The 25,531-nt window shown below is 44.6% G+C and overlaps 1 protein-coding gene across 10 annotated transcripts; it reads left to right on the top strand.

The window, feature by feature from the left end:
* Positions 1–9,953: 9,953 nt before the first annotated feature.
* On the top strand, positions 9,954–16,268 carry LOC123087580 (uncharacterized). 10 transcript variants are annotated; one of them, XM_044509623.1, is made up of 8 exons: positions 9,954–10,131; positions 10,249–10,715; positions 11,619–11,759; positions 12,483–12,764; positions 14,706–14,763; positions 14,859–14,984; positions 15,115–15,198; positions 15,686–16,268. In XM_044509623.1, the coding sequence occupies exons 4-8, from the start codon at positions 12,483–12,485 to the stop codon at positions 16,090–16,092; spliced, it is 957 nt and encodes a 318-aa protein (XP_044365558.1). In that variant the 5' UTR covers positions 9,954–10,131; positions 10,249–10,715; positions 11,619–11,759; the 3' UTR covers positions 16,093–16,268. The 10 variants fall into 10 exon arrangements, 6 of the variants coding, with proteins under 6 accessions (XP_044365558.1, XP_044365555.1, XP_044365556.1 ...); XM_044509620.1 differs by having other exon boundaries at positions 12,483–12,796; XM_044509621.1 differs by having other exon boundaries at positions 9,954–10,445; positions 10,534–10,715; positions 12,483–12,796.
* Positions 16,269–25,531: the final 9,263 nt, after the last annotated feature.

Raw genomic sequence — 25,531 nt, 5'->3', positions numbered from 1 at the left:
TGAACATGATAGAACAAGATAAATATCATTGAAATCCTCGAAAATAGAGCTCATATTTATGGTTCAGTGCCAGTGACATTGTACTTTAGCAACTGCTTCATCTTGGATGTCCACCATGCCCTGAGCCTTTGGTGCACCCACCCGCTAGCCGCATCCTCTAATGCTCCACCTACTCTGTCGTCAACCTCTCTATCTTCTGACTCCGGCACTGCCTGGGCCCACATTGCTGCTGCTATTTGGGACTAACGACACTGAATTGCTAATGCACGCCCTGATGTGCTGTGCAGCTGTTGGATGAATGACTTGATAGACATGGATGCAAATAATCATCTTCCCTGTAAAAGAAGGCGCGATGATGATTCGTGGTGTAGATGGTAAATGTATTGATTAATGCAACACCCAAGACACGAGAAATGGTTTAGATTGATTGTCTTCGCGACACGAACATCAAGGAATTGCCTGGTGTGCATATTTTGAGCCGTAAATGTATATCATTTCTATGAGAAGTCCGGCATTCAAGATGGCAAATCTTAATTAGAGCCATTCATGAATGGTATATATCATTGTAAGTTTAGTTCAGGCTTCCAAAACTGCTACTGCTGGCTTGTACAGTCTTCCGCTGGGCGTAGGTTCATATTTGTTAGTTAGATTGTTGCCCAAATGTGACAAACGTCTTAATTAGTTTGCTATTCCTTTAGAACATCAGCCTTGTCAAGAAAAAAACACGAAGCTAGCACAATTCACTATCTGAACAACTCATGATTTCTTGATGAATACAGTTGATATAATCTGTTTTTTTAGGAAAAGGCATTCATGGCTAGCTTTATTAACTTAAGTCACACTTACATCGTCTGCTAATAAAGAAAAAATAACTCGGAACTGTATCCAACCACCACATCGGCGGATTAGACCTCCCAAAACTAGCTAGCTCAGTTAATATAATATGTTACTCCTATTACTTACCTTGATTAGTGTTATGGATATGAAATGGTGCTGTAGCTCAAATGGTAGAGCACTTAATCAATAGTTGTTTCTGTTATTGTTTTACTTTTACTTATTATTTTATTTTTCATTTTGGTTTTTCTTATTTTGTTCTTTCTCTTTTAAATTTTTTACCACTGCAACATTTACCAAAGTTGGGAACATTATTTTAAATCATGAACATTTTTTGTTCATCCAAATTCAAAAGCAAATTTATCTAATTCAGAAAATGTTCATCAATTACAAAAATATTTAATCAAATTAAAAATTTACTCATTGAATTCAAAAAATGTTAACCAATTTCAAAAAATGTTAATCCAATTCAGAATGTGTTCCACAAATTCAAAATTTATCATCAAGCGTTCATCATATATTAAAAAATGTTCATCAATTTAAAATTAGTTCATCAAATTGAAAAAAGTCCATCGATTCAAAAATTGTTCATCAAATTTCAAAAGTCTTCATCAAAATTAAAAGAATGTTTAATTTTAGAAATTCATGCACATTTTTGAATATGTAAGCATTGCTTAAAATTCATGAACATTGTTTTTAATTTACGAACATTTTTCAAATTAATGAACATTTCTTAGAAATTTCAAAAATAAATAAATTTATGAACATGTTAATTCCAGTTTTTATAATTTTGTGAACTTTTTTTGAAATCATGAACAATTTTTTAATTTCTAACTTGATTTAAAGAAGGAAAGACAAAAACAAAGAAAATGAATGCGAAAAAAGGGGCACCTTGCCCCGCACCGCACATAGGCCAGCCCAAAAGGGCGCGTGTTGGGAGTGTTTCATCGCTTCCCATCGTGACGTGCAGAGGGCTGGTGGGTCTATCTCTGCTAATTAAACCAAGTCGATGCAGGCCGGCAAACAAGATTTTAGGTATCTTCATATTGCTGAACGTATATGGGCTCTTTTATATTTTTCAAAAAAGGATTCAGGTCTATTATAAAAGTGTGTGAGTGCGATGTCTTTGTACTGAATTATATGTAGCTATCAAGAAATATTGGTGTCGCAGTATGTATGCATACCAAATATTAGTCTCATGCCGATTTTATAACCAAAAAACAATTGTCTTTTCTATAACCAGACAAAATTGTTGGAATGTGCCAGATAGATTAACAAAAACACAAAATAAAATAAACTAAATAAAATTTTAGCAATTTTTGGATTTTAATATATGATAAAGATAAGACCACGGGGCAATAGTTTTTACTAGAGACTTCTCTCTTGAACATAGCATACGGTGGGTAAACAAATTACTATTGGACAATTGATAGAAAAGCGAATAATCATGACAATATCCAACACAATAATCATGTATATATGCATCACGTCCGGTACAAGTACACCGACTCCTGTCTGCATCTATTACTATTGCTCCACACATCGACCGCTATCTAGCATACATCTAGAGTAAAATTCATAAAAAACGGAGTAACGCCTTAAGCAAGATGACATGATGTAGACAAAGTAAATTCAATTAATATGAATAAACCCCATTGTTTTATGCTTAACAGTAATGATACAAATATGTGCCATGTCCCCTTCTGTCACTGGGATTGAGCACCGCAAGTTCGAACCCATCACAAATCACCTCTCCCATTGCAAAATCAATCAATCTAGTTGGCCAGACCAAACAGATAGATCGGAGAGAAATAGAAAGCTATAACAATCATGGATAAAAGAGTTCAGAGAAGACTCAAATAATATTCTCGGATAATCTGATCATAAACCCACAATTCATCGCATCCCAACAAACACACCACAAAAAAGAATACATCGAATAGATCTAGAAGAACTTCGAGGGGAACATTGTATTGAAGATCAAACAGAGAGGAGAAGCCATCTAGCTACTAACTATTGATCCGTAGGTCTGTGGTAAACTACTCACATATCATCGGAGGTGCAACAAGATTGATGTAGAAGCCCTCCATGATCGAATCTCCCTACGGCAGAGTGCCGGAAAAGGCCTCCAGATGGCATCTCGCGAAAACAGGAACTTGCAGCGGTGGAAAAGGTATTTTGGGTGGCTCTTTGTTGGTTTCGTGATTTTAGAGAATTTATAGAGCTGGAATTAGGTCAAAGAGAGGAACGAGTGGCCGACGAGGCACCACGGCGCGTCGACCGCGCCCCGGTGGCTCGTGGCCCACTCCTTCACCTTCTGGTCTCCTCCCGAACCTTCTAGTGTCTCTTATGTCCAGAAAAAAATCATCAAAAGGTTTCGTGGCATTTGGACTTCGTTTGGTATTGATTTTGTGAAAAATCAAAAATAGTAACTGGTACTTGGCACTAACTTAATAGGTTAGTTCTAAAAAAATGATATATAATTGCATAATAAACATACGAGGTTGATACTATAATAGCATGGAAGAACAAAAAAATATAGATACATTGCGGACGTATCAAGTACCAAGCTCTAGGTGCTTGTTTTAGTCCATACAATGCCTTATCAAGTTTGCAAATATGATGTGATGCATTTGAATTCTCATACCCAGGAGGTTTTCTCATAAACACTTCCTCTTCCAGAACACCAAGCAAAAATGCATTCTTCACATCTAGCTGTCTTATGCACCAGTTTCTAGATACTGCAACTGAAAGGATCCATCTAATAGTAGCAACATTTACTACCGAACTTAACGTGTCCTCATTATCAATATCATACCTCTGTTTGAATCCTTTAGTAACCAAACATGTCTTGTACGTCTCAATGATGCTATCGGATTCTTTTTTACCTTATAAACTCACTTGCAGTCAATTATATTTCTGCCCTTGATATGTCTCCGTGGTATTTATAATTTTTTATTGTTCCATGCTGATATTATATAACTTTGACATACTTTTGGCAATAGTTTATATGATTTATTAGACTAACACATTGATCCAGTGCTCACTGCCAGTTCCTGTTTGTTGCATGTTTTTTGTTCCGCAGAATATCCATATCAAACGAAGTCCAAACGCGATAAAACTTTACGAAGATTTTTTGGAATATATGTGAATTTTTGGAAGAAGAATCAATACAAGACGGTGCTCAAGGGGCCTACTAGGCACCAGGGCGCGCCGGGGGGGCGGCGCGCCCTAATGGATAGTAAGCACCTCGTAATTAAGGTGGTTGTTGCCCTTCTTTGGCCGCAAGAAATATAATTTATGGATAAAAATCCCCTAATATGTCAGAAAAGCGTGTCGAATTAGATGGCTGCACGCACTGCATCGCGCGTCTCTCCGGCCGTACGCAATTGCCGATTTTGATGGGGAAGGCGGACATGCATATTCACTTCGCAAAAGAGAGGGCATACGTTTGGGCCGTTGATGTTGAGATGGGCGGTTCTGAAACACTGGCAGGCGGTTGGGCGATTTGTTGATGTAGAAGTTTCCTTTCAGGCGGCTAAAAAGCATCTACAACTGGGTATTCAAACACTCCTCAAACGCTTGGGTAGCCCGCCCGGTTATTGGCCAGTCACGAAAATCTGACCCAAACAGGCGTCTCAAATGTCCGTGCTGACCGGCACCTCCCTTATCCAGCCCAAATATGAGGCGGATGCATGGATATGGGGCGCCCGGGCATGCCTGCCACGTCGGACCCGGCCCACTCGACCCCACATATATTCGTCCCCATCTGCTCGCCGGACCAAATCCTAACCACTTCACACTCCTCTCCCTCCACTTCCTCAGCCACCCGAGCTCACCTTCGGCGATTTTTGGTCGTCTCCGGCATGGCGAGCAGCGGATCTGACTCCGACCAGTCCGGATCCGTTGACTATGGTGTCATCCCATTTGGGTTGGAGGAGGCAATGGTGGTCCACATTGCACTCCACCGCTTCCGGGAGGACGGTGCCCAGCCAACGAATGGATCTGTCCGGCGCGACTCCATAGCATCGGCTCAACGGGCGCTCGGGTCCTCTGGGGTTGGATCATCGTGGTCCTAGCAGTCGGAAAATCTCTCCTTCCCCATCACCGGCGGGCAGACTATGAGTCCCATCAGGAACGGACGACCCGATGTGACCGGTCGGGCATACTATGAGTCCCATCAGGAACGGCGGCCCGCTGTGGGAAGGAGAGGATAAGGGCCGCTAAGGATCGTATCACGGAGGAAATGACAGCGGCGGAGGCGGTCACAGAGGACAAAACCACCTACGTCCGCATTGTGAAGAAACGTCAGCGGAGGAGCACGCGCGCCCTCGCCCGAGAGCAGAATCGGGTGTTCCGTGCCATGGCCAGACCACCATTGATGGAGGACAGGTCCGGCGACGAGCAGATCCAGCTTGATCCCTACCACGTCTTCGACTGGTACTTCCGCGAGAAGGACGCCAAGGGCACTGGGAAGGGCAAGGGCGGGCATGGACGATCTGCACCATAGCCAAACATGTCAAAATTTTGGTAGTCTGATGGCATGTCTTGTTAGTAGTTATGTAGTAGCCAGACGATATGTGTGCATCGATATAGTTATATGAGTTTGTATGAATTTAAGATATGGTAATTGAGATGTCCGGATATAAATTGCATTATTTGAAGTGTGATCGGTTAGTGTCCGCGGACACGACGGGCCTGTCCGCCGGCTTTTGAAAGACCGGATTTGCCCAACGTAGCTGTAGATGTTAAGCTCTCGATTGGAATGCACGCCGAAGGGCGCCCGAGTTTGTGCAGGTGATGGTTGCTTGGTTTAATGGAATGAACTGGTTTTCCATGGATGCGCACTGGTCGGAACGATGCGCCCTTACAGTGATCGAATAATTGCAAATACAAGCTCCCACAAGCCGTTCGATATGAGATCCAAGGGTCACAGGTCGAGGTCCTGGACTTGTGCGTACATATCAAAGTCCTGGATGGCTTTTCTGCAAACTTGTGTGCATGGTGGGCAGTCCTGCATGGTTGACCTCCCGACCGGCCGACTCCAGTCTGCACAAAGTGCTCCCCTACATAAACCACCATTCGGCGCCCCCCTATCCATTTCCACCGCCGAAGTGGATCCTGAAGGAATAAAGTCACCTAACTATAATGCAAACTAGTGTAAAAAAAAGAAGGAAAGTCAAAGGTACTATAACGAACAATGTATTACCTATCTAAGTAGGTATTGTACACAGTTACTGTTGATATAAATAAATTTGAAATTAATTTTATTGCATCATAATTTTGTTTGTATGTAATTTTTTTAAATGTATAAAGTAGATTTGTAATTTGTAAATTAATTTAAATTATTTTAGCCTTAATCATATAGAAGTGAAGGAGGGAAGTTAGAGGATCCATTTTCATCTACCGTTCCTAAAGCGCGGCCCACCTCCTCTGATCCTTCTCTGTTCGCTGCAGTGGTGTGCTGTGCTGCATACCAACACGACTACGGCCACAAGGGGTAAGCTGTCCATCCTCTCTTTTTCTTGTCCATATTCTTTATTGAGTTAATTACACCTGGGGTACATAAACTTCCGCGGTGGTAACGAATCCATACACAAACAAAAAAATCCATAAAAGTCATACATTAACTCTGATGCGGATTCGTTTAGCTACAAAACGCATGCAAAGTGGACAGATGGGCTGCCACGCACGCAATGGGGTCGGCCGTGTATGCATTTGTATCTTTACAGTTACCCCCCTCAGTTTATCGAGATTTAACCCATGACCATTCTCTCTGTATCCCAATCCCCTTCTTCAAATCCCTAGCTGCGAAGGCGACGCGGCCGGCCGGCTGTCGTGCACCATGGAGAGACGACGCGGTCGTGCGCCATGGAGAGGCGTTGGGAACAACGGCTTCAACCAAGCCGGCGGCTCTGTCAACGGCGGCTTCTATCAAACCAACGGCGGCTCTGTCAACCAAGGCGGCGGCGGCGGCTCTGGCACCGGATGCGACATGGATGGCGAGTGGAGAGTCACATCAGAGCTTAGTTTTGGCTCCAAAAAAGCGATGAAGATATGTTCTTTCCTCGATTTCTTTGCTGTATTTCTTGTTTTTGATTTTACTTTGAAATTTTAGGGGGCATGCGGAATTAGAGTTTCCAATGAAGGATTTGATGCGGCTTAATGTGCGTGCAAAACGCCAGTTATTAGGGTTTGCAATGAAGGCCTAAGATTTCTGAGTTGTACATACGAGGTATGAGATAAGGTTATTTATTTGTTTCACTGACTTTTGCACTGTATGATAATTTTGACTAGATGTGTTTCTGTAATTTGAAATGTACAGGGGTTAAACTCCTGTGGGTATTTGAGGTGGATGAATGATGCATGGTAGGGGGGTTGCAGTGGAAAGAGCAACGAGCAGCTAGGGAGCAGTGGAGGGAGGCAGCTTCCCACAGATGGCCGATACCCACGCGGTTCTTCCCTCTCGACGAGGCAGTGGTCAAACTTGTGAAAAGGATGCGTGCCCGTCAGGTACTCACTGATATAGGAACAGACGGCACACATGAGGCCAACTCCACCGCGCGACCCTGTCCTGTCCGGCCCCGTCCGTTTGGGGTAAAAGGGATAAAAAAGGCGGCCCAGCGCGCGGGAGCAAACGGACTTTTGTCCGCTTTGTGTCCGCTTTCGACCCATTCATGGGTCAAACTTGCGCCGGTTTTGGGGTGAAAAGGACACCACGCGGACGGGCGGGACGCGCGCGCTTGTCCTTCCCTGGCCCGCCTGTCGGGGACACTAGCAGTTCCTCCGCTCCCAACGCTTCACCCTCTCTCCCCGCCCCGCCCCGCCGCCGGCACCGCCGCTATTCTCCGGCCGCCTCCTCACCGCGCAGCCCCCCCGCCGTTCATACGAAACCACGTCTCGACATGGCCGCCACCACGCCTGCGCTTCCGCCGTAGTTTTGGTCGTCGATCGGAGGAGGTTTGGCCGTGGCCGTCCTTGCCGGTGGCAGAGCGGACACGACTGCCGGCGACGTACCACGGCGGCCGAGGCAGATTTCGACGAGAGCTCCAGAGCGGGCTGTAGCCGGCCGGCAACCACCCTGCTGCGTCGAGGTGATCATCGCGGCCTCTTCGCCACCACGAGCGCAAGGTGTTCGACCTTTTGCCAACAAAGGTATGGACAGTGGAGATGAGTTTTTCTTCCATCACTTCCTTTGTTCATCGGACGATTCGTCGTCGGATGATGACGATCTTGTGGTGGCTGCACTGGTCGTTCACGACCATATTCAATGGCAGCTTCCTCGGTACAGGGGGTCAGTCCCTGGCCGTGCTCCCAACCTGAACCGCAACAGGGAGAGAGGCCACGCCCTGCTCTATGCAGATTACTTTGCCAACACCCCGCTCTTCAGGTCGGATAAATTTCGTCGCCGTTTTCGTATGGCAAAGCATGTGTTCAATCGTATCCGAGAGGGAGTGGTTGCTCATGACCCATATTTCGAGTGCAAGACGGATGCCCTTGGCAAGCTTGGATTCTCCTCCTACCAGAAATGCACCGCGGCCATCCGCATGCTTGCATATGGAATTCCAGGCGATCTGGTGGATGAGTATATGCGTATGAGTGAGACAACATGTCTGATGTCAATGTACAAGTTTTACCAGGCTGTGATCGAGGTCTTTGGGCCAGAGTACTTGAGGCAGCCAACTGCCGCTGATACAGAGAGATTGTTGGCGACCAACGCAGCTAGAGGATTTCCAGGTATGCTTGGCAGCATAGATTGTATGCACTGGGAGTGGAAGAACTGTCCATTTGCTTGGCAGGGCCAGTACAAGGGGCATGTTAACGGGTGCACTGTCATATTAGAAGCGGTGGCATCGAAAGATCTTTGGATATGTCATTATTTCTTCGGCATGGCAGGTTCTCACAATGATATCAACGTGCTGCAGCGTTCTCCAGTCTTCGCGAGGCTTGCAGAAGGCCACTCCCCACCTGTTAACTTTGAGATCAACGACCACTATTACAACAAGGGATACTATCTAGCAGATGGTATATATCCTCAGTGGTCAACTTTTGTGAAGACAATCTCGAAACCCCAAGGTGAGAAGAGAAAGATATTTGCCCAAATGCAAGAGAGTGTTAGAAAGGATGTGGAACGTGCTTTTGGTGTGCTTCAATCCCGGTGGGGTATCGTTCGAAACCCTGCACTGTCATAGGATGAAGGGAAGCTTTGGGAGGTGATGACTGCTTGTGTGATCATGCACAACATGATCGTCGAGGACGAGCGTGATGAGAGTATCTTCGACCAAGGATTTGATTACCAAGGTGAAAATATTGAGCCCCTGCACCAAGACCCGGCCACATTTGAACAGTTTGCCCAATTCCACCGTGAGATGCGTGATTGGCACACTCATGTGAATCTTCAAAATGACTTGGTTGAGCACGTGTGGGATCACGTTGGCAACCAATAGATGTATTTATCCATTTTATGTTCAGTCCAGACAATTTCGATTTGGTTGTAAAACTATTTTATTAAAAACAATTTCAATTGAGTTGTAAAACTATTTTAATTTTCAGACAAATATTTGGGTTCGAAACTAGTTTTAATGCAAATTTGGGCATTTCTTGGCCCTGACGGACAGGATGGGGCAAAAGGATGCGTCCGCGTGCTGGGCGCACGGCCACCGCATCTCAGGACAGGCCCGGACACGACCCCAAATCTCTACCCAAAGGGAGAAAAACAAAACAAAACGGACGTCCGATTGGGGTCGCGCGGTGAAGTTGGCCTTAGGGGTAGAGAAGCCGAGGCGATAGAAAACAAGCGGGGACACGAAGCGAAAAACACACCAGATCGTTGTGAGCTCGTTATTTCACGGGAGCTTAGTAACTTGGGGGGATGGACGACCTGCCTGCGCGGGCCCCGCGATTTTCTGCGCCCGCCAGTTCTTGTTTGATAAAATAGAAATACACTATGCGCCCTCGAGTTAACAGCGCAAAAAAAAAAAAGCATATCAATCGTCGAGTTGCCTGAGCGGGCCGCTGCGATTTCCTGGCCCGCGACTTGCCTGTGATTATTTCTGCGCACGCGATTCCGGCGTATCGTTATAAATCTTTCTTCCTCTCACCATCCCTTAGCGGCCAGGTCTTTTGACGCCCTGCGCCCGAATTCAAAGCGCGACTTGCCTGCGCCACAGCCTTGTGTGTCCCCAAAAGCACAGGGGCCGCTCATTATAAATCTTTCTTCCTCTCGCGGTCTCACTCATCCCTCTCCATTGCTGCGGCCGACCAGAGGGACGCAGGCAGCGGAGCACACCGGCCAAGGCACGTGCAATCTCTCTCTCTCGCTCTCGTACGTATCTATGTAGCCATGGAATGGAATAATCCAGCCATGCGTAGGTGCGCCCCTGATGTGTTTTGGTAAGTTTGTCTTGGCTGCAGATCCCCTTTTGTCTTCCTCCCTCAGATCTCCCACCCTGCACACAGCGACTCAGCGAGGCTCAACATCGACCCATCCATCCATGGCGGCCGTGTCCTCCCAGTCCGGAGTCAACGGCTTCGACATGACCGACATAGAAGACCTCACCAACATAAGCCACATGCTGCGCTCCCTGCTTCCGTTTGCCTCGCCGCCGGAGGTAGCACAGCTGGCGTTTGCGCTGTGGGTGCTGGGCTCCACCACCCTTGTCCTGGCCCTGACCGCCCTGTTCCACCTGCCGCCCGCAGGACCCGTCTTTGGCCGCTGCGCTGCAGCCTACTACGCCATTCTCGGGGTCGTCCTCCTCGTCGCCGTGCCGGTGGAGCTGCTGACCGCGCTCTGCCTGCGCCACAGCCGCGAGGGCCGCCTCCTCGCCTTCGCCTCCTACCTGCTGCCCTGTGCTCACGTGCTCCTCCTCCTCGTCATCTCGGTGGGTGGCTTTGTCCCCTTTAAGCTCTGATCTGCAGGGATTGCTCCGGTCGATCGGCCGTTCATTTCTTCTGCTTCTGTCAGTGGTTCTTTCATTAGTGGTCTTAGATACTTTGGTACCCCCTTCAATCCATATTACTTGTGGCTCACATGGATGCATCTAGATGTATTCTAGTGCTAGATACATCCTTTTGAGCGACATCTAATATGAATCAGAGGGAATAGTAGATATGTTGTGTTGGCGGATGTGAGTCTGCGTGCCCACGATGCTGTCCCCGGTCTGCAGAAAAGTAAACAAGTTTTGGTCATCTTGTCCATGTGTTCCATGTATGCACTCTTCTTCCTCTCGTATATATGAGGAGGGGTTCGTCAATAAGTATGAATTTGATGTCTGGCTCTGCTTGGACTCAGATTAGCCTGGTATTGGATATTTGGTTTCATATTGTTTTGAGCACATTAATTGGCCTGGTATTGGATTCAGATTGTTTCGAGTACATGAACTGGCCTGGTATTGGATTCTGATTGTTTTGACTACATGAATTGCCCTGGTATTTTATTTGTTTCAGATTGCTTTGAGTACACATGAGTTGTCCAAGTATTGGATTCTGATTTTTTTAGTACAATTAACTGGCCTGGTAATTAGGTCCAGATTAGAGGTGTATGTGCTGAGTAATGCTACTCACCTAAGGGATAATTGAATGATCAACTCCTGCACTTATGCATGTGAATCTTGATCTATGCCATCATCAGTAACATTGCTCACGTGTTACGTTGTCCTACATTGTTTGTTTGTCTTGCTCCTGTACTAGTTAATTTATTGCTTAAATGGAAGGTGCCGCAACGTATATGCCTGATAGGACCTTTTTTCATGGAACTAACGTGCTTCCACCGTTTACCAATTCAGGAATGCTATTCTTGGAAGTTAAATCTTGGAGTAGCTAGCATTTCTTCTTTAAGGAAATGAAGCCAGTGGTTATCATGTCTTTGGCGCGCAACTTGGTTTGCTGTCTCTGGAGCTGTAGCCAGTGCTGATGTATAGCTCAAGGTAAGTTACTAGCTGATCTATATATATGTGATGCAACCAGATGTTTTGCAATTCTGTGATATCCTTGCTTCATCAATCTTAGTTAAAAACTTCAAATATATATGCCAATCTTAGTTATCAGATTCATCATGTACTTTTATTATAAGAAAATAGTAATAATTACAAATGCTTCATCTTCTAGTGACGCTATATCTTGCTGGCCATTTTATTGTCTCTTGAAACTGCAAAATGAGATTTCGGCTGCTCCAAAGCAGCAATAGTTGTGTTTGCCCGAGGAAGTCACTAAATCATACCCAAGCCTAATTACAGGGGCCACTGTTTGTCACTAAGCACCACATGTTACATTCTAAGTTTTTGAATTGTACACCTCTATGTAGCTACTGGACATATTTGCCCTTTACATTTTGCACTACTGATATTTCGTCAAGAAAAATACTGTATCAAGCAACTGCGTGATAAAGTAAAACATGTTACATTTTTTTCAGTCTGCGGCATAAGGATGTCAAAGATGCTTTTGGTCGTTGTAGTGACGTTGTCTGATTTATTCTGAATGTGTTGTATTATACAAGGGTAACTATGTTCAGACACCTGCTCATTGTTCCTAAAATTAAAATGGTGGCACCCTGTTGTTAAATCTGCTGATTACATTCTGAACTGTAATTAGCAGTTGTCCTCTGAACACACACCCCTCATATTCTGAATCATCGGTGTCTTCTTCTGCAGATGTCTCACAGAATATGCAGAGCAAGACGTGCTCTGTTTTCTCTGTTTTTTGGAAAGGTGTACTCTGTGTTTTTGCTCAGCGCAGCCACAATTTCCACGTGGTCAGCACCAATGTCTTGCCGAAGCAGCGCTCAGCGTGTCAGGTCGGCTTCCTGCAGTACGGCTTCTCCCACACAGTGGTGGAGATCCTGCAGTCACTTGACGTGCTCACCAATGAGGTGCTACACCAGGAGCTCAAGGAGTACTCCAGCTGGCCCACCTTCCCGCAGCACTACGTTGACGGTGAGTTCTTCTGCGGGACGACATCACGGTCGGTATGTATGCACTCTGGCTTTCCTTCTCCCACGAGTACGGTTCAAAATTTTGACTCTCTGTTACAGTACACTTTACACATGCATGGTATTGGAGTATGAATTGTTCTGTCTGTGAGAAGTCTGTTTTGTCTAGCATCAGAGCATGAGATCATATTCATTAGTCTGGCATGTGCTGAATTTCTGAGGGCAATGATGGTAGATTTGGCAAATGGAAACATGTAGCTGTTTCAGGCAAGATGCACCACTGTTGGTTGTGTCTCAAAGAGTATGTGGCTTTGTCAATGCCTCATAGCTGCATCCAGTAGTTCAGATCATGAAATTCGAGAGATAAACTAGGAGTGTAGTTCAGAAGAGCCAGGCACTCTGCACTTTCTGCTTTTCATTGCCATTGAAGTTTTTTTTCTTTTAAAAGAACTGGCAATAGGTTTTCGTCCCGTCTCTCCCGCGAGAGACAGGGCGAAACCTAACGCGCCGCCAGCCCAGCCCCCTCGCTTCCCCACCTTCCCCTCGCCGCCGCCAGGGCGCGCCGCCGGGCGAAGCCCGGCCGGCGTTGGCGGCGGCGAGGATCTCCTTCCTCCTCGCCTGATCTGCTGCGGCGCGGGCGCGGCACCTTGGCGGGGACGCCTCGTTCTGGCGCAGGGTGTGGTGGTGGGGCTGTGTACGGTCGCGCTGGTGGCGGGATTGGGCGGCGGCTGGGGCGGCGTGGTGCGGGGCGGCGGCGGCCAGGCCCAGCAAGCAGGCGGCGGCGTACGGCGGGATGTCCAGCGGCGGCGGCGTCCGATCTGGGCTCAGATGGGCTTCGGCGGGCCGTGCTTGCTGCTGGCTTGTCTTCCATGCTCTGTCAATGGCAAACTGCTCCTGGGCTCGACCCGCAACACGAGTACGTCGGGGGCTCCGGCCCTCGGCGTGGCGGTGGTGGTCGGCCAGCTGGTTGTGGCATCACACATCCAGTCCCAGCGCCAAGTGGGAGACGATGCTGCCGGTGAAAACCGTGCTATGACTTCGGTCAGGGCGGGCGATGGCGGCGTTTTCGCGTCGTTATCTTGATGAAGACATCGCCACTGTAGCTACCGTCGACTCGCTTGCGCTGCTCCGGGGTGAAAACCTAGACCCGGGGTTCCCGGATCGAATGATGGCGACACTTTAGGCGTCGTTCTCCCTCATGGGGGCATTGTTTTTGGAGCAGCGGCTGGATGAAGGAGACAAGTGGTTGAGCGGTTTTTCATTTACCACATCAAAGACGGCGGATCTCGGCGGCGTGGTGCAATGGGGATTCGGTGTCCGATGCAAGGAGATGGACTCGCGCAGGAGGAGGACGCTGTCTGGCGTCATGGTGGCGTCGATGGCAGAGAGGCGTAGCGAGGTCGGTGCGTTAGTTTTTGCTCTGAAGATGGATTGGTGGAAGATGGCGGCGACAGCACATGAGAGTGCGTCAGACCGGTGTATACCCCAAACCTAGTATGTGGCTTGGTTGGGGCCTCCGGCATTAGATGTTAGGCATTTGTGCGATGTCTGTTTGGTATTAGGCTCGGACTATCGGCACACCTTCATCAAGTGGATAGAAATAGTGACATATGTTGCTAGGATGGTGGCTTCAGACTATCTGATGTACTACTTTGTAAGGTCTTTGTGAATAATTAATAAAATGGCTGCATGCATCGCTCAAATGCAGAGGCCGGGGGTAATCCTCCTTTTCTAAAAAAAAAGAACTGGCAATATTGTTTGAGAAACTATGATCGACTATTAGTAAGGTCGAGAAGAAATTCTGAACATGATGGAACAGGGTCGAGATGGAATGTTTTATCAAGTTAAAAGCCAACATAGAGTTATGTCTGTTATTCCACAATTTATTTGTCCAATAAACTACTCGACCCATAATCTATGTGTTGGGATTTGTGACTTGATGTAGGGTTTATTGAATAGTCCATGCCCAAGAACTCAGCCAAAACTGTTAGGACTTGCGAGTGGTAAGTCTGTCGATGAATATGGGAGAGTGGAGAACACATATGGTTATTCAGTCATGCAGCACTTTCTTATTAATTTTTTTTTGCGAATAATGCAGCACTTTCTTATTTAGAGGTTCTGGTCAGCTTTAGAGACAGAAGATTAAGATGTTATGGCTCAGCGCCAACAACATATCAGATGATCATGATGCTCATGCTATCTGAAGTCCTCGACCAACTTTGCTGTAAACTAAAAAATGTGTTGTCAACTTGTATCATCCGATCCAATTATTCTAAAAAAAAACACTTGTATCGTCCATAGGTTTCCAGGATAGTTTGAAATCTGATGACAACCATTGCAAATTTCTTTTTCAGATGTACTCATTAGTAACACAAACCACTGTTTGGTTCATGAACCCAAGTGTGCTGCAGCACCTTACACCTACAGGATAGGTTATGGTATGTATTATAAGCCAATCCTACTATATTATAGTACCAAAAATTCAGGAATGCCATTTTTGGAAGTTAAGTCTTTGTCTGACAAGTCACTGAATTGTATCCAAGCCTAACTGCAGGGGTTAATTTTTGTCACTAAGCACCACATGCTACTTTCCAAAATTTTGAACTGTACGCCTCTGTCTATCTACTAGACATGCGTGCCCCTTATATTTTGTTGTACTGCTGATATTTCATCAAGAAAAGCATCAAGCTACTGCGTGTTATGCTCTCACTCTGTGGCCTGTGGGATAAGGATGTCAAGAATGCTTTTGGTAACTGTAGTGTCGTTGTCCGTTTATTATAACAAGAGTAACTATGTTCCTAAAGTTAAAATGCTGACACCCACACCCTGTTGATAAATTTGGTGATTACATTCTGAGTTGTCATTAGCAGTTGGCCTCTGATTACACAAACCTTATATTCTGAATTGCAGTGTCCTCCTTTGCAGGTGTCTCACAGAATACAGACAGCAAGATGTGCTCTGCTTTCTTGATTAACGCGGCCACAGTTTCCAGGTGGTCTGCAATGACGTCTTGCCAAAGCAGCGCTCAACGTTTCTGGTCGGCTACCCGCAGTGTGGCTTCTCCCACATGGTGGTGCAGGTTCTGTGGTCGCTCGATGTGCCCTTCGAAACGCTCAATGTGCTCGCCGACGAGGCGCTCCAGCAGTGGCTCAATGAGTACTCAAGCTGGCTCACCTCCCCGCAGCTCTACATCGACTTCCAGTTCTTCAAAGGGTGTGACATCACAGTTGGTATGTATATATGAGGATTGCTCTCTGGTCTCTGCCTTCCCTTGTCCCACGATTATGGCCCAGAACTTTGAGACTATCTGTTGCAGTACGCGCACATGGTAGCGGAGGCATGGTGCATTCTTCTTGTACCTGAATGTGTCTGGCAGTGTCAAATGTTTAATGGTTTATTTCTTCACATTCAGTAGGATTGGAGTGCACATGGCACTCTGTACCGATGGAATATATGCTCTCTGCCTTTCCTTTTCCCATGATTATGATTACAGTTCAAAATTTGAGTCTGCTATAGTAGTACTGTACACACCGATGTTATTTAGGAATTGTTCTGTGAGAAACCTGTTCTGTGGTGCATCAGAGCATACCAATTCATTCGATGATCTGACATACTTTTAGGTGAGGGCAACATTGGTCGATTTGACATATGGGGCAGTGTCAATTGTTTCATAGTTGAGTTCTTCACATTCAAGAGATAAACTAGGACTGGGTTGCACTCGGCCCTCTGTTGCAGCGGAACACTTTCTGCTTTACTTTGTTTGTTAGTGAACTTTCATTTTGGGGATGTGGCGAGGACGGAGGGGATAAAGACTAGATAACAATTTTTTGTGGAAACTATGATAAGCTTTTAGGAAGGTGGAGATGTCAGTATGATTGAAATCCTTGAAATTAGAGCTCATATTCATTTTTCATATTTACAGTTCAGTGCCAGTGATATGATTAATGAATGCCAGCCTCTTGGCATAAAGCTGACTTACGTGATGCTCATTGCTCGGACTATCTGAAGTCCTGAACACCATTTTTTTCTCTGAACCAAGGAATGATGTCAGGTTTATCAGGGCAGGTGCAAAACTCCAACCACATAGTTCGAATTGTCGGTAAACTATTTACAGTTCCTTTTCAGCTGCACGAGTAGCAGAAGGATCGTTTGGTGTAATCCCCACCATTTTATCTCTGCTGTTACCACATGAGTAAGTGAATCTCTCTGCTAGCTGCTAGCTAACAGCCTAACCTGTCCTGTGTATACTGTATATACTTTAGCAACTGCTTCATCCTGGATGTCCACCGTGTCCTGAGCCTCTGGCGCACCCACCCGCTAGGCGCTAGCCGCATCCTCGGCTGCCTCACCTACTCTTTCGACAACCTCGCCATCTTCGACTCCGGTACTGCCTGGGCCCACATTGCTGCTGCTATTTGGGGCCGACGACACTGAGGTGCTCATCCACGCCCTGGCGTGCTGCACGTGTGTTTAGCTCCAGCGGCATGGAATGGTAAACCTGCATGCAGCTCTTGGATGAATGACTTGACCGACATGAACGCGAATAATCATCTTCCCTGTAAAAGAAGGCGTCACGATGATTCGTGGCGTAGATGATAAATGTATTGATGAATGTACCACGACATGATCAACGGTTTAGTTTGTCTTACGACACAAACATCCAGGAATATATGGCTTGTTTCTACAGCTTTGATGTTGCATATTTTGATCCATAAATGGATATCATTTCCACGAGAAGTCCAGCATTCAAGATGAGAATTCTTAATTAGAGCCATTCATGAATGATATATATCATTGTAAATTTAGTTTAGGCTTCCAACTGCTGATGATGGCAAGCAAAGGGAGCTGGTAGCTACCTCTAGTGCAGTATTCCGTTGATTGTAAGTTCACGTTTGTCAGTTAGATCGTACCCAATATGCGACAAACGCCTTAATTAGTTAGTTACTCCTTCAGAACATTAGCTTTGTACTAATAGTCGTCGCTAGGTGGTCTTTTTATCTGAATATAATTTTTTTATTTCTGGTGTTCTTGATACTTCCTTAACAGTTGATAAATAAATTGAAAATCTTCTCATAAAAAAAGAACATCAGCCTTGTTAAAAAAAACTCAGAGCTAGCACAATTCACTATATCTGACAAACTCATGATTAATATGTTACTCCTATTAATTACCTGGATTAGTAATATGGACATAAAATGGGGATGTAGCTCAAATGGTAGAGCACTTAATCAAAGCGTGTAAGAGGCAGTGGGTTTGATGCCTCCCATCTCCAGTTTAAACTCTCTTTTTTCGCTTTCTTTTTCATCTGCAGGAAATGACCGGAGAATCTCCAGGTTCCAGCTAATTGGGCCAATAACATCCATCGGCTACGTTTCTATGAGCCCAGGTAGCTCGCATGAGTAGTTCCTATTTATCGCCTAGGTCGATCTTTGTCGACCAAACACGCACCACCGTGGTGTGGTCGATCTTTTTTTGAGATAGCTAACCACCTGTTTCAAGCAGTGTGGTGTGGTCGATCTTCCGTTTATTGAAAACGATTTATCTCTTAAATTGTGTTTCGAAATCTTAAACAATTTTCACCGTTGGATTTCTCGCGTTGAGATCTTCAAAACTAGATTTCATATTGATAGGTTTGACGGACTTTTTTTCATGAAAAAACAGACAAAAAGGACGAAAAATCCGAACTGGTAGCACGTTTTCTCCTTTTCCGAAAGCCATTTCCGAGAGGCACGGCTATACCTCTCACGGAAGCAAAACCGTGTCTCTCACAAAAAAAGGAGAACGCGTTTTTTCCGTTTTCGAGAGGCACGGCAAAACCGTGCCTCTCACGTAAGAATTTTTTTTTTTGCATTTTTTCGTTTCTGAGAGGCACGGCCGCGAAAGCAAAACCATACCTCTTAGGGAAGCAAAACCGTGCCTCTCGCAAAAGAAAAAAAGAAGAGAAAACACATTTATTTTTCGTTTACGAGAAAGCATGGTTGTGCCTCTCGCTAAAGCAAACCATGTCTCTCGCGGAAGCAAAACCATCCCTCTCGCGAAAAAAAAAGAGAAAGCACTTTATTTTGTTTCCTAGAGGCACGGCCGCATCTCGCACAGAAAAATAAATAGAGAAAACATGTTTTTTTTCTTTTCCTAGAGGCACGATCGTACCTCTCGTGAAAGCAAAACCATGCCTCCCGCGGAAGCAAAACCGTGCCTCTCGTGATAGGAAAAAACACAATTTTTTCGCGCAAATATTTTTTGAAAATTATTTTGATCCAAAAGCTAAGAAAGACCGGTGAAAAACCAAAAAGCCGGAAAAAAACTCGAAGAAAACCATCTAAAAAGCAGAAAACGTGTGCGGAAAATCAATAAAAAAGCAAAAATCCAGAGGAACCGCCCAGAGCGCGACAAGTGGCGGTGGCTGAGAGCGCAAGTGACGCGCTCTCAGCCCTTCCCAGTGACCCTTGGGGACGCGGGGAACGAGCGCTTGTCAGTTAGTTGCTCTCGGTCGATCTTTTGTCGACCTAACACGCACCCCCATCATGCTCGGTAGGTGAAATTAGGCCGCCCAAGTAGCGTAGGCTCCCTCTTCCATTTTTTGTTGTTGCTCTTTTATAGGTTTTCTATTTATGTTTTCCTTTTTATTTCCTTTTAATTTTAATTTTTCGTTCGGTTTTTCTTTTTCTTTTTCCGTTTCCTTCTTATTTTTCATGTCATGAACATTTTTACAAATTCACAAATAAATTTGTTCATCAAATTAAAAAGTTTATTAAATTAAAAAAATTCCATCAACTTTAGTTTTTTTATAAAATTCGATTTTTTTTCATCAAAAATAAAAAATATACATTAAAATCATGGATTTCGAAAAATGTTCATCAAATTAAAAATTTGGTTCACCAAACTAACTTTTTGAAGAGATTCAAAAATTGTTCATCTAAAATAAAATAATGTTCACACACAACTCTCTTAGTTGCATCTCCACCGCTAGATATGTAACTATAAGTGTTGCCCCCGTCCCACAACTGCATGTCTCAACTAAGTTGTGATCCGTCCGATCTATTTGTTGTAATCTTTTGCACAAACTTGATTCTGCTTCATTTTTGTCGCGCGTCCTACATCATCGTGATGTCCAGTTGTCGACCCGTTTTCGCTAGGCTCATTTTTTGTTTGACCTCGGATATGTTTTTTCTTAGCTATTTTTATGGGTTTTTTTTGTCATTTGTTATTGGCATGCTTTATAGAAGCGCCGCATCCAGGCAAGGTTGCCTTGGCCCGCGCCAAAACCCCTGTGCGAGGAGACGAGGACTCCCTGCCGCCGCCGTCCGTACGCGTCCTCTAGCGGCGGCAAGGCAGGGAGGAGGGAAGGAGGGATGAGTGCATGGCTTGAGGCACCCTTGAGGAATGTGAGCTCCTCTTTGCCCATCCTCGACTCCGGTTTTGTCACTTGCTTGGGTGGTTGTTTGCCATCGTCATCGGTGTGGTTCGGGATGTCACAAGAGTAGAGGTGGGGTTTTTCGGAGTTTCTTATGGGTAGAAAATGCAGCCGATGTTACGAATAAAAAACAACATAATTTCAATAATTTTGGCCCATAACCAAAACCTGAGAAAAAGTAAATATTTGGAGCCCTAGTCAAGTGCAAATTACCGTAATCAATTGATTCCTTTGCATACAACTAATTGGAGAACAATAATTTTGAATTTCGATATCACAGCCGGAATATGTTTTTTAAATCAACTATGCATGAATATTGCACATAATATTTAAGATGAACAATTACTTTATTTTATTTGTGAATAAAAGTTCCAAATTCAAGATCATTGACTATAGTAATTAAGCTGACACATGAACAGAAACTGGAGAAAAAATCATTTAAATGGGCAACATTAGGAAGAGGTCATGCGTCATATCCAGAATGCAGCAGGCGGATTCTCAACTGGATCATCTTCGTCGTCAGCATCCTCAGCATAATGGGGCACAAGGTAGGAGCGGCCGGGTCGGCATGGTGCCATGACGAGCTCGCCATCCCTACCATGCTTAGCACAGAACATGGTGACATGGAGCAGGTGGTCATTACCATTGTGCATGGTGCACCTGTTGCACTGGCTAGCCTTGGCCCCTTCCGCGAGCGGCACCACCGGTCTTGCCTCGACGAGGCAGAACCTGCCACGCCCAGTGTGGAGGAGCGCACAGCTTGACGCGCCCTCGAGGAACGTCAGCTCCTCCTTGCAAACCCTCCACTCGGGCGTCGGCAATGGCTTGGGTGGCTGATCGCCGGCGAGGTTTGGGACCTCGCAGGAGCAGAGGTAGTTCAAGTCTTGGGTGTCGTTTCGGTATCCGATCCCAACCCACGCGTCTAGGTGAGCATCGTAGTAAGCACGACCATGGAACGGCATGGCCCAGTCGCCTCGGCGTGTCCACTCGCCCCCTTCTTGCTCGGTGTCCAGGGAGAAGGTGACGGGGCCGCGCGAGACGAATAAGGTGCGTCCGTCCGGATGCACCGCGCATGAATGGACGTAGCCGCCGCCGCCGGCCGGGAGCGATGGCGCATTCTTCCAGCTCCACTCCATGATCTGTCCTCTCATACGTAGCATGGTCCTGTCGTCGTTGTGGCTCTCGTATCCGCCGTGCAACTCAACCACCTGCTGCTCGCTGAGATAGTGCGGCCGACAGACGCTGCCGCCGCCGAACCTGTACAACTTGTTCCCGACGGCAGCGACGTGGCAGCCCTTGTGCGTGAAATGGGCAGGCGGAGGCTGCCCCATGTCCAGCCTCGCCGTCTTGGTGTCGTAGACCAAGGTGATTTCCTCATGATAATCACCACGTCGTGTGCTCCCTGTGACGACGATCTTGCCGCCGACGGCTGAGAAGTGTTCCCATGAACCGACCAACGTATAGCCCAGCCGGAGGACCGGCTCGGGCAGCTGACACGGCGGCGGCGTCTGCCGCGGCACCCGCCGTGGGCTGTCCATGCCGGTGACCGCGTCCTCGTCGCCGCCGTCCAGGTCGTCCACGTCGAGTCTGTAGATACCGCGCCCCGTCTTCATCTCGTCCAGCACCACGTACAGATGCCGCCTCGTCGTCGTCGTCGTACGCAATGAGTTCGCAGCGACGTCGGCCTCAGCGGCGCTCGAGGCGTATGGACGTGGATACGCGCCGGCAGCAACCAGGGTGTCGCCGGCGGCGGCGCTGCATCCAGAAGGGCCGCGCCGGACATGGGAAAGTAGGGGCTGAGATCGGGCGAGGAAGGACCGCCACATTGCGTCGTTGATTGATTAGTTTAGTTGTTTGTGTCGATGTGTGAATCCAGTCCCAGATCATCAAATTGTGACCACTTTGATGGGGCTCCTAAATTTTAGCAAGTGGAAGTTAGGAAACAAAATATTTCTACTTATCTACCGTGTCTGGAGTAAAATCTACCGTGTCTACTATTACTTGCAGCAAAAGAAAGGGCAACGAAGAATTCACAACTGGCTTCAGATATTCCTGATTTGGCCTAGGATCTGTTTTGATTGATTTGACCTAGGATATCCTTGTTAACTCGTGTGTTTCAGAGTTTTATGGATCAGGGTTGGTTACACGAACCAGCCTGTGGTTGGATGGTTAAATGGACAGTGGTATCCCAGCCCACTAGAGTGGGTCGTGGGCTGGTTAATCAACACTTTTTAGGGGGGGCCTATGCATTTACCGTGGTTACCCGAAATTACCGTGCATTTTCAGCTCCAATTTTTCCGTACGAAGTGTCTAATTTTATGTAGTTTTTTAAAAGAAGGCCATCATGGCTAGCTTGTATGAGCAGTTCTTATTTATCGCCCAAGTCATGTTTGTGGACCAAACGCTCACCCCCAGGTGTCGCTAGGTCGACGTTTGTGGACCAAACGCTCACCCCTTGGATTAGTATCATTTTATAATTTTCATTTTCGTTTTTCATTTTTTATGTTTTTTTTCATTTCTCCTTTTCCTTTTATTTTTCATTTCACAACATTTACCCAAATTCATGAACATTAATTTAATCATGAACAATTTTTGTTCTCCAAAATTAAAAAATCATCAAATTAAAAAAATGTTCATCAATTTAAAAAATGTCAATCGAATTAGATAAAAAAAATCATCAAATTCTAAATTTCATCATCAAATATGAAAAGTGTTCATCATATATTAAAAAATGTTCATCAAATTTAAAATTAGTTCATCAAATTGAAAAAAGTTCGATGATTCAAAAACTATTCATCAAAATTAAAATAATGTTCATTTTATAAAATTCTTGCACACATTTTGAATAGTTCTTAAAGTTCATGAACATTATTTTGAATCCAAAACATTTTTCCAAATAAGTGATTTTTTTGAAATTTAGAAAACTAGTTAAAATTTATGAAAATTTTTAATTCTGTTTTTAAAAATAATTTTATGAATATTTTTTCGAAATCATGAACAGTTTTTGAAATTCCAAATTTGATTTAAGGAAGCAAAAGAAAAACGGATGAGAAAAATTGGGCATTGTGCTGGTCGATAAATAGGAGGTCCAGCTCACACGTGCAGATGGCTGGCGGGTCTGTTATCTTTGTGAATTATAAACCAAATCAATGCAAACATGATTTTCGGTATTGCTAACATTTATGGGCTGATGATTTTTTCCCAATTAATATTCAGGTCTATTATAAATGTGTGTGAGTGCGATGTCTTTATTCTGAATTATAGGTAGCTACAAAGAAATATTGGCGTCGCGGTATGTATGCATACCAAATATTAGTCTCATGCCGATTTTATAACCAAAAAACAATTGTCCTTTTCATTACCAGATAAAATTATTGGAATGTGCCATGTGGAATATAGTTTCAAAAATTTCGTCATGGGGTGAAAAAATATTATTTTTATCTAGACACTTAGAGCGGAGTGCATTTTCAAAATTTCAGGAATAATTTTGCATATGCAAACTGAGCGTAGCTCAGATAGTTAGGTTTTTTATGGTGGAATAGCTCAACAGGGCTCAAGTCCTAGACTTGACACTGGTGTACGCATTTTTCCTTTATTTATTTCAGCATTTCTGGTGATGTTCGTTTAGTGGGAGAAGATGTTTCCATCGAGATGCTTATATGGACAAGGTGTGTGTGTGTGTGCGCGCGCGCGCGTTCATGATGAGTGATACTCGTTCAGTGGAATGAGATATTCCCGTTGACTACGAGACGCATGTGGTAACTTCGTCAATCTCAAGATGTTATGCCGGGTCAGTATTTTGAAGGTGCTCATAGAGATAAAGTATGTGTGCACGTTTTCATAGAGATGAAAGTATGCACATGTATTATAAGTGTCTGTGATTGTACTGTGTTAATTTTTTATATTTTGTATATGATGATCACATATTTTTCTGCCCACGGTGTGTGGTTTCATGCTGATTTTTCTGCCCACCCGCAAGGGCAACAAAAAGCAAGCGAACGCACGCTGGGAAGCAATTGGGTTAATTTTATTGAACGAGCAAAAGTTAACATCACTATAAAGAAATATCACTGCGCGTTAGTTTTTATGAACGTCCAAACGTTCCCTGCTGGCCCATCTGGCACACAAAGCAGTCAGTCCAAATACAGAAAAAAGTCGGGCACAGCCCATTGCGTTACACTCAGAAGAAGCCCAAAAATAAACAAACAAACAAAAAACACTGTTCTGAGGAGCCCATGCTTTGAGCGCTCCCCAATGATAGAAAATGCATTGGGAAGGCACAATCGGCTATCTCCCTCTTAATTCCCCCAACTTCAATGAGCTGAGTGCATGTACAAAATAAGGAGCCCATGTGTTGAATGTTATTGGGCTTGATTCCCATGTGATGAGAGAGAAATATATTTTTCTACTTTATGCATTGGGAAGATTTAAGTACTCTTTTGTGGAAAAAATTCAAATGCTAAACTTACACTTATTTGAGGACAAATGGAGTAGGTAAGTTCATTTACGGTGCTATGCATGTAGACGTTTCTAACATGACATGCTACATACTAGAAGTTGTTGCGCGCTTTGCTGCGCCGTTCTTCTTCTATGAGTTCTACTTTTTTATGGATGTACCATGATTGGTTGTTGGGTTTTTGGCCTTAATTATGCTGGGCCGATCCATTAGTACAGGTTAGCTAGATTTCATTTCTTTTATTATTTTTACATGTGTTTTCTTACTGAAGTTCTAAAAAATAAGTAAATGTGTAATCAATTTCAAATGGTATTTTAGAAAATGCCCATGAACTTTTAAAAAATATGCTTGTATATTTTGAAATATGTTCATGACATTTTATAAAATTTTCATATGATATGTTTGCACATTTTGAATAAATGATCATAAATTTAAAACAAGTGTTCAATTTTGAGAAGTGTCCATGCTTTAAATATGTCCATGCATTGGAAACATGCTCATATAGTTACAAACCGTGTTCATCTCAATAAAAAGTTACAAACCATGTTCACGTATTACTTAAAATGTATGCACATATTTTAAAAGTCATACAATCTAAAAAGTATTCATTTATCTAGTAAAAAAGTTCATGTTTTGGAGAAATTTTCATGGAATTTAAAAATAGTTTGTGAGGCGTTTAAAAAATGTTCACACTGATTTTGAAAAGAAATATTCATGAAAAGCACAATTTTTTTTGAAAATTTAAACAAAAGTAAAAGAACATACTCCCTCCGTCTCTAAATATAAGTCTTTTTAGGGATTTCAATATAAACTACACACGGATGTATATAGACATATTTTAGAGTGTAGATTCACTCATTTTGCTCCATATGTAGTCCCTTATTGAAATCTCTAAAAAGAC

Source organism: Triticum aestivum, chromosome 4A, assembly GCF_018294505.1.
Source record: "Triticum aestivum cultivar Chinese Spring chromosome 4A, IWGSC CS RefSeq v2.1, whole genome shotgun sequence".
Lineage (NCBI taxonomy): Eukaryota > Viridiplantae > Streptophyta > Magnoliopsida > Poales > Poaceae > Triticum > Triticum aestivum.
Note: the sequence above shows the minus strand (reverse complement) of the source record. Positions and strands in the feature narration are given on the sequence as shown.